At 43.8% G+C, this 10,047-nt stretch overlaps 1 protein-coding gene across 1 annotated transcript; it reads left to right on the plus strand.

Annotated features, from left to right (window-relative positions):
* On the plus strand, positions 1–939 carry LOC113935510 (olfactory receptor 5-like). The gene has a single exon (XM_035724940.1). It carries the CDS (start codon positions 1–3, stop codon positions 937–939), a length of 939 nt encoding a protein of 312 aa, XP_035580833.1.
* Positions 940–10,047: the final 9,108 nt, after the last annotated feature.

Here is a 10,047-nt window from a genome sequence, read left to right on the forward strand (position 1 = left end):
ATGGAGAGGTCCCTGGAGTCAGGCAACATGACCAGAGTCCAGGAGTTTGTCTTGCTGGGTTTGTCCACCAGGCTAGACTTAAGGGATGTCCTGTTTGCCATCTTCCTGACCCTCTACCTGCTGACCCTCCTGGAGAACACGCTCATCATCTACCTCGTCTGCAGTCACAGCGAGCTCCACAAGCCCATGTACTTCTTCCTGGGCAACCTCAGCTGCCTGGAGATGTGCTACGTGTCAGTGACCATGCCCAGCCTGCTCGTGGGGCTGAGGACTGGACCCTACCACATCTCCTTCACAGCCTGCATGACCCAGCTCTTCTTCTTTGTCTCCCTCATCTGCACGGAGTGCACCCTCCTGGCCTCTATGGCCTATGACCGCTATGTGGCCATCTGCCACCCACTCCACTACCCACTGCTCATGAGGCCCCAGGTCTGCCTGGGCTTGGCCATGACTTCATGGCTTGGGGGGCTGCTGGTCTCAGTGGTAAAGACATCTTGCATCGCCAGCCTTTCCTACTGTGGCCCCAACGTTCTCAACCACTTCTTCTGTGATGTCTCCCCTCTGCTCAACCTGTCCTGCACCCATGTGGCCCTGACTGAGCTGGTAGACTTCATCTCTGCCATCGTCATCTTCTGTGGAACACTGTTGGGAGCCCTGGCCTCCTACTCAGCCATCGGGGTGGCCGTGCTTCACATGCCCTCAGCCGCTGCCCGGCGCAAGGCCTTTCCCACCTGCGCCTCCCACCTGGTGGTGGTGGGCATCTTCTACTCAGCAGCCCTCTTCATCTACTGCCGCCCCAGCCGCATCAAATCCATGGACCTCAACAAGGTGCTCTCAGTCATCTACACGGTGGTCACGCCCATGTGCAACCCCATCATCTACTGCCTACGGAACAGGGAGGTCCACGTGGTACTTCGGAAAACTCTCCACTGGCCTTGATCACAGTCTTGGGTCATTGACCTCTCGTCTCCTGATTGAAGATCTGCCATGGCCACGAGATTCCAAACATAACCGAAAGGCAAAAGAAAAACTAGGGGAATATGTTTCCCATCTAATAAACAATGAGTTCATTTCAATCAAGAACAAAATCTGAATTACCCATGGGACAAGTGAACAATGTCTACGAGAACACAAGTCGTCAAAGATAAATGATAAGTGACTGGTAACTCACATGACAAGATGGTCCACTTTATCAGTAAACCAAGAAGTGCAAATTTAACAACCCCATCACTTGATTCCTAGAATGACAAATACTTAACAAATGTTTCTATGTGTTCCCGCAAGTAGAGATAGATTATGGATACAGAGATATTCATAGCATCTTTGTAATGAAAGAAAAATCAGAAAAACCCAATATCCATCCAAAATGGATGGATTAAATACATTATATTCATTCTGAGATAAACAGTGGGGCTATTGAATAAAAGGAAATAGATTCATATCTTTGACACGGTGATGTGGCCGATATATACATATTAAATAAAAAATTAAGACAGGGCTTTTTCTCAATCCCTTCCCCATCCCTTTGCTACTAGCTATTACCTATCTATATTCCTTTTTTAAAGATTTTATTATTTATTTGAGAGCGAGTGCATGCACACATGAGCGGGGGGAGGGGCAGAGGGAGAGAGAGAGAGAGTCAAGCAGACTCCCTGCTGAGTGTGGAGCCTGACCTCACCACCCTGAGATCATGACCAGAGCAGAAATCAAGAGTTGGATGCTTAACCAACTGAGCCCCGCAGGCTCCTGACCTATCTCTATTAACAGTGCCTTAAAAAAAAAAAGATTTTATTTATTTATTTGAGAGAGAGAGAGAGCGCACACACGCACACATGAGCAGGGGGTAGATGCAGAGGCAGAGGGCAAAGCAGACTCCTTGCTGAGCAGGGAGCCCAACACGGGGCCCCATCCTGGACCCTGAGACCACGACCTGAGCTGAAGGCCTAACCGACTGAGCAACCCAGGTGCCCCAGTAGTGCCTTTTAATAAATAGAAGCTTTCAATTTTGGTGAAGTCTAAATTATCAATATTTAAATTTAGTTATTGCTTTTTACATCCTAACAAAATTTGCCTACATCCTAACAAAATCTGCCTATTTCCTGGTCACAGAAAACCATCACCTAGAAGGTTTCTAGTTTTAGCTTTCTAATTTGTGTGTATGATGCCACTCAAAAAATGTGCGTGTGTTTATGTGTGTGATATAAGTTGAGCTTTATTTTTTCCTACATAATCCAGTTTCACCAAAATGATTGTTGGAAAGACCCTCCTCTTAAATTGCATTGGCAATTTTCTCAAAAATCAGATTGAGCATAAAAATGTGGCTGTTTCTTTTTTTAAATATTTTATGTAAATTCAATTTAGTTAACATATAATATAGTATTGGTTTCAGGAATAGAATTTAGTGATTCATCAGTTGCATATAACACCCAGTGCTCATCACATCACGTGCCCTCTTTAAAGCCCATCCCCCGGTTACCCCATCCCCCACCCACCTCCCTCCAGCAACCCTCAGTTTGTTTCCTAGAGTTAAATCTTTTACGGTTTGCCTCCCTCTGTGTTTATCTTATTTCATTTTCCTTCCCTTCCCCTGTGTTCATCTGTTTTGTTTCTTAAATTCCACATGTGAGTAAAATCATATAATTGTCTTTCTCTGACTGACTTACTTCACTTAGCATAATACCCTTTAGTTCCATCCACGTCGTTGCAAATGGCAAGATTTTATTCTTTTCGTTGGCTGAGTAATACTCTATTGTGTGTGTGTGTGTGTGTGTGTGTGTGTGTGTGTGTGTGTACCACGTCTTCTTTATCTATTCATCTGTCAGTGGACATGTGGGCTCTTTCCATAGCTTGGGTATTGTTGACATTGCTGTTATAAACATTGGGGTGGAGGTGCCCCTTCTTTTCACTACATCTGTATCTTTGGGGTAAATACCTAGTAGTGCAATTGTGGGGTCATTGGGTAGCTGTATTTTTAACTTCTTAAGGAACCTCCACACTGTTTTCAGAGTGGCTGCACCATTGCATTCCCACCAACAGTGTAAGAGGGTTCCCCTTTCTCCACATCCTCACCGATACCTGTTGTTTCCTGACTTGTTAATTTTAGCCATCCTGACTGGTGTGAGGTGGTATCTCATTGTGGTTTTAATTTATATTTCCCTGATAATGTGGCTCTATTTCTAAACTCCTTATTTATTCTCTATCAATCTATTTGTTTATAATTTCACCAATAGGAGTTTGTCTTGATTACTAGAGTGTTATTGCCAGATTTAATGTCAGGAATTTTAAGTTCTCCCACTATGTTCTTTTTCAAGATAGTTTTGGTTCTTCTAGGTTCTTTACATTACCATACAAATTGTAGACTCGGCTATGCATTTTTGTAAAAAATGCCTCCTTAGGTTATAATTATGATTGGATTGAATCTAGACATCATTTCGGGGCAGAATTGACGTTTTCGGCAACACTGAGTCTTTCAAATCATAAATATGCTATACCTTTGCATTTCTTTAGCGCTTAAAAATTTTTTTGAGTGTAGTTGACCCATGGGACATTAGTTTCAGGTGTACAACATGGTCACTGCCCAAGTTCAGACATCATGCTGTGCTCACCCCAAGCGTAGCTGCCACCTGTCACGATACAACCTGTTCCAGTGTCATCGGCCACATTCCCTGTGCTGTACCTTCCATCCCCGTGACTCACCCATCCCATCACTGGAAGCCTGCGCCTCCCACTGCCCTTCACCCATATTTAGCACTTTTAACCTTTAGCTGTCCTGTCAGCCATGTTTCGGATTTTTTACTGTGGGGGTCATGTGTATCTCTCCTTCCACTTATTTCCATGTATTTAATGTTTTCAGTACTTTTGTATACCTAATCGTTCTGTAAATTTTATTTTCCAATTGCCACGTCTAGTATTTAGAAACAAAACTGGCTTCTGTGCCTTTGTCCTGTATCCTACAATCTTTGTAGTCTCATGTATTAGCTCTAATATGTGTTTCGTAGATTCCTTAGGATTTTCTGTGTGAACAATCATGTTACCTGCAAATAATAGTAATTTTCCTTCTTTTTTCCAATTTTTATGCCTTTTCTTTCTCTCTTCTTGGGTCACGTGTATCTACACACCCAGCCCTCTGAGCTGCAGATCCACGAGTGCCGAGTGGGTTCCTGTGGGGCTGCTTCTGGTCCTGTTGACACAGACACTGGGCACAGACTGGAGATGGTGTGCTCTCCAGTGACCCTGTGTGGAGCTCATCAGAGCCTGTAGCAGTGGCTGGAGCAAGAGGGGAGTCTAAGAGGATCGTAAAGGGCAGCACGATGCAATCTGCCGCTGTTACAGATGCCCCAGATCTCAGCACCTCAACATGCTGAGACTTCTGTCTCACCTGCACCATAATTCTGTGCAGCTAGCCAAGGGGTGCTCTCCCTCCTGCAGTTGCCCAGGGACCCAGAGTCTTTCCTTATAGCACCCGTTGTCCTCCAGAGCCTTGAGGCTCCCCACTTAAAATTTTGTCTGTAGACAGGCAGGGAAAGAGAGAGGGAGAGGAAATGAGAATGAGGCATCCTCCAAGGTTTGAAGGGCCAGGTCTGACATTTATATGCATCACTGTTGCCCACACTTCATTGGCCAGGGATGAGCCACATGGTCATACCGGTGTGCAAGGGGTGCTGGGAGATGTAGTTTAGCGGCATGCTCCTGATTCTGCCACATCACTGCTAAACACACAAATTGTACACGGAAAGGATAGTGTTATTTTTCATCTGTGAGTTCTAAAAAATGGAGACAATATGTATGTATACGTGACCTCCATTTGACAGGTATCAATAATAGCAATCAATAACTACCACTTCCTGAGCTCCTAATACGTACTAGGAATCGTGGTAGGTGCTTTACGCGCATTGATTAGCTTAATCTTCATGAGAACGCTTCCAGGTGACCATCCTCATCACCGTTTTATAGATGGGGACACGGAGACTCAGGGAGGTCAGAGTCACACAACCTTCAAATGACAGATCGGGAATTCAAATTCAGATTCTCATGCTCCAAATTCCCAGGACACGTCTTCAACTTGGGTTGAGCCCAGGCATTCCATCAAATTCCTGGATACCTGCTGGGGATCAAGCCATGTTTACCTTAGCGCACTTCTCCCTCAGGAGGGAGCAAAGGGTTAACTCCTGGTGTCTGGAAGAGCAAAAGTGGGTGAGAGCTTCTCTAAGGAGGTGAGGATGACCCTGAGAGAGGAGTTAGATTTCATTGGGAGGGGAAGGAAAAGCCAGGCAAGCACACGCACGAGTATGTTAAAGTGTTTCAATCTTCGTTCCCTTAGAGATGAGGGGAGCAGAGGACATACCGGAGAGAATGTGGTCACGCGTGAGCTCAAACATATTTTGTGTTGTTTATTGACTGCAGCATATTATAGACCAATGGTTTTACTGTTCCTCAAAGAATGCTGCGTTATGGTGTGGGCACATTACTTTTAAATCTATGTCATTTGATCACACAAAAGGAGAAAAAAAAGGATAAAATTGAATTTGAGAGTTCTCCCTCCGAATTTGCACTGGGCATTCCAGGAACAGAGAGACCTATTTAGTGGGCAATCCATAGCCTAGAGAGGAAAAGATGTGTTTCTTTTTATTTTATTTTTTTTAAGATTTTATTGCCATGAGAGTCCATGGACTCTGAGAAACCAACTGAGGGTTCTAGAGGGGAGGGGGAGGGGGGATGGGTTAGCCCCGTGATGGGTATTAAGGAGGGCACGTCCTGCATGGAGCACTGGGTGTTACACGAAAACAATGGATCGTGGATCACTACATGAAAAACTAATGATGTAATGTACGGTGATTAACATAACATATAAAATAAAATATAAAATAAAATAAAAGATTTTATTTCTTTGAGAGAGAGAGTGAGCACAAGCAGGGGAAGGGCAGAGGGGAAGAAGCCAACTTCCTGCTGAGCAGGGAGCCCGATGTGGGGTTCAATCCCAGGAACCTGGGATCATGACCTGAACCAAAGGCAGACACTGAACTGACTGAGCCACCAGGCACCTCGAAAAGATGTGTTTCATGCATAGAATGCTTCATGTGAAATACTAACTCAGGCAGCTAAAATATCCAGCAGGCAGTGGGGAAAGGATGTTTCAGTTTTCTCTATGAGCTGGGAGAATGTTCTATCTCTCTGTTTCTTGTCTTATTTCAAGCAGAGGTGATCTTGAAACACTTCTGAGAGACTGAGCTCACACTCCCTCCTGCAATGTGTTCCCAAACCTCCAGGTGCCCCTTCTCTGAACACCCACAGGTTGCTCATCTCTCACTATAATATGTGTAAATGTGTGTTTCGGGGTCATTATCCCTCAGACTCCTAGGAGCAACTTGAGAGCAGGAATTACATCTCATTCAACGTTGCAATGCCAGTATCCCACTCAAATCCTCGCATCTATTACGGGCTCCAAACTGTGTGAGAAAGGACTTGGGACCAACCGTAGCGTCGAGTCGCCTTCCCAAGCCCCAGTCCAATCATGAAAAGTTTCACTTCCATCTTCCCTCTAAACCCACAGAGATTAGGACAGCCCCCTAAGGTCCATCTCTTGGATTTAAACCGGACCTTCTGCTTGCAGCTGGATGTAAGGGCAGAGTTCTCTTGGAGCTCAGAGAACACAGGGGGGCCGAAATGGAGAGAGGCGGGTGAACCCATCGCTCAGGACAAAGACAGCTTCTTCCGGACCTCTCTGACGTCCTTGAATTGACTGGCCAACCCTTCAAGGCACTGGCATCTTCACTCGTGTCCAGGGGCAGAAGCTGAATATTGTTGGCCCCCAGAGTCTCCTTTAGAAGAGAAAAGCAGGACCTGTGTCATGGTAGCTGAGAGCTAAGAAAACAAGAGCACTTGATTTGGGAAAGAAAAGGGAAGACCAGAAAAGTTCTGCCTCCTACAAGTCACCTGTGGGGTGCTAAGCCCTACCTGGTGCCATGGAGACTACCTGAGATTTAATCCCCATGACAGTGTGAGAGGGTCCCTACTGCAGATGAAGACACGAGGGTCAGAAAGTCAGAGCCCTGGTCTAGGTCAGGGACAGAGCCCGGGCTGGAACCAGATTCTGTCTGATCCCAAAGGCCTTCTCTTAACCGGAATGACAGTATATTTTAAACTGAGGCTTCTAAAAGAAATCTATCGGGTCAGTACTAGCTTTAAAAATCACATGGCGTGGGGCGCCTGGGTGGCTCAGTCGTTAAGCATCTGCCTTTGGCTCAGGTCATGATCCCAGGGTCCTGGGATCGAGCCCCGCATCGGGCTCCCTGCTCCACGGGCAGCCTGCTTCTCCCTCTCCCACTCCCCCTGCTTGTGTTCCCTCTCTCGCTGTGTCTCTCTCTGTCAAATAAATAAATAAAATCTTTAAAAAAAAAAAATCACATGGTGTGGCATGCCTGGCTGGTTCAGTCAGTGGAGGATGTGACTCTTGGTCTCCGGTTTGTGAGCTCAAGCCCCATGTTGGGTGTAGAGATTCCTTAAAAAAAAAAAAAAAAAAAAAAAATCTTAAAAAAAAGCCCATGGCACAGAATACGAGAGAAAATATCAAAGGGAATCACATAGAATAAAGGTTTAAGTGTTCTTTGTTAGATTTCTGATTTATTTGTGTTGTGCTGTGTGTGTGTGTGTGTGTGTGTGTGTGTGTGTGTGTTTGTGTGTGTGGGCGCCACTGTGATGGGTAACAGCATGAATGTATTTCTTACCCGCAGAATGGTAAAAACTCATGAGAGGACCTGCACTCTATCTTCCTGCATCTAGATTGCTTGTACATAGAAAGCAGGCAATAAATGAAAGCCATCTTTACACAGTTTCTTCTTCATTCCTGATGGAAATATTGTTACCGTCCTTGTAATAGTTAACTCAGGTTTAGCGAGATTAAGTGTCTAGCTCGTGGATACACAGCAAGCAAGCTGCTGGTCATAAATTTCTCTGCAGGGTTGAAAACCAAGTCAACCACAAGGGCATCTCTGGCCCTTGGTGCAACTGAGGTGTAACAAATGTATGTGCAATGGGCTGGAAATGTTTGAATCATCCCCTGAGAGTCCAGCACCTTTTCAGGTATACTTACCCGTTCTTCGTCAGATTAATCAAAGGTATTCTAGAGCACCTAATGTTATCAGAGAGGCAGGACAGCCTCCAGAAGCCTTCATGAAGACGTGAGGATAAGATCAGGGGCAGCTGGAAGGAAGAGAAGGGCAGGAAGCAAGACTACGGTAAAGCAGAGCAGAGAGAGAAGGAAATCCAGCAGAGAAGTCCACGGAAAAAGGTTGTGGCAGCAATTCATTTTTATTTAGAACCAAGGACAGGACACTGCCAGCCACATTCGTGGCTCAGCCCTCGTTCAGGACCAAGCACAGCCCGACAGGCCAGGTGGCCTTGTTCAGAGCTAAGAACATCCACCCCAGTCAGAAGCTGGCCTGAAAAGAGCTTTAAGCACCAACTTTGCTGCCTTTGTCTTTCTCTGACAGACTTATTTCACAGAGCATTACACCCTCTAGCTCCATCCGTGTTGTTGCAAATGGCAAGATTTCATTCTTCTTCATGGATGCGTAATATTCTACTGTGTATCTATACCACATCTTCCTTGTCCATTCATCAGTCGATGGACACTTGGGCTGTTTCTAGAAATCACTATATTGTACACCTGAAGCTAATATAATGCTGTACATTAACTACATTGGAATTTACATAAAAGATAAAATAATAAAAGACGCAATGACTCCCTTGTACTCATTAGCTATTTTAAGAACATGACTGTTTATTTTGAAGCCCCTGTGTGCTCTTCCTAGACCACTCCTCACTGGTAAGAAGTATCCTTCCTGAATTTTGGGGTCATTATTCTCCTATTTTATTTTGTCATGTGACTTTGTGTCCCTAAACAATATATTTCTTAAAAATTTTTGCACAGTTTGAATTCTATATAAATGGAATTATAACTGTTTGCACACTTATGTAACTTTTCCTTTTTGGTCCAGTATAAAATTTCTGAGATTGATTTATTCATAACATTAGATGTGGTTCTGATTCATTCATTTAATTAAAGAATAGTATTCCATTATATAACGAGATCATGATTTATTTATCAATTCTACTACTGGACACGGCATATTTACATGTTTTTTTTTTTTCCTTTTTACTGGTAAAACAGTGCTGCTGTGAACAGTACTTACTCTGGATATACTCTTGGACATAGAATTTCTGGGACATGGTCACATCTTAAAACTTACTACATTATGCCAAATTGTTTTCTGAAGTGAGCATACAATTCAGACTCCCAGCAACCGTGTATGAAAGTTCTCATTATTAAACTTACTATTTTCATACATTTATATTTGTGCCAATTCTGTGGATGTGAAGTGGTATCTAATTTTGGTTTTAATTTCTGTTTCCTTGGCTCCTAATGAGATAAGCCTATTTCCATGTTTCGAGTGATGAATTATTCTTTGGTGAGGTATACTTTCAGGCCTTTTCCCCAATTTTCTATGAAAAAAGCTATTTTGCATATTAATTGGCCAATTTCTTTGTAGATCCTACATAGGGATCCCTTGTTACTCATTTGTATCACAGGAATATTTTTCCAGTTGGTGATTTTAATTTTTTTCTGGTGATCAGATTATCTTTTGATGATTAGATATATACATTTTATTTTTCAATTTTTTTCAAGTTTATTTATTTATTGAAGCGATCTCTATACCCAACGTGGGGCTCGAAAGAAAGAAATCCAACCTAGAAAAGACCACTTAAGGTCCTCAAAAGAAAACAAAGAACGATCAGAGCTCTCACCTCCATTTTACAGACAAGATAACTGAGGCTCATAAAGGTTGTCTTGCTGAAGATCACAGATTTGCTAAGTACAGGTGGAAGATTTTCGATTCTGGTTTTGCAACTTTCCAGCTCACCAGTCCTCCTGACAACAGTTAACCTACAGCATGTACCTTGGCTCTCAGGGCCCCTGATGCTCTTCCTCTTTTACCATTTACTCCTGCCTGGATCATGGTCTCCACTAACCTATCTTTCTTCACTTAG

Source organism: Zalophus californianus, chromosome 17 (genome assembly GCF_009762305.2).
Source record: "Zalophus californianus isolate mZalCal1 chromosome 17, mZalCal1.pri.v2, whole genome shotgun sequence".
In the NCBI taxonomy this organism is placed as follows: Eukaryota; Metazoa; Chordata; class Mammalia; order Carnivora; family Otariidae; genus Zalophus; species Zalophus californianus.

What these genes read in the sequence shown, in the direction of transcription:
- LOC113935510 (XM_035724940.1), top strand. Translation starts at nt 1, where the DNA reads ATGGAGAGGTCCCTGGAGTCAGGCAACATGACCAGAGTCCAGGAGTTT.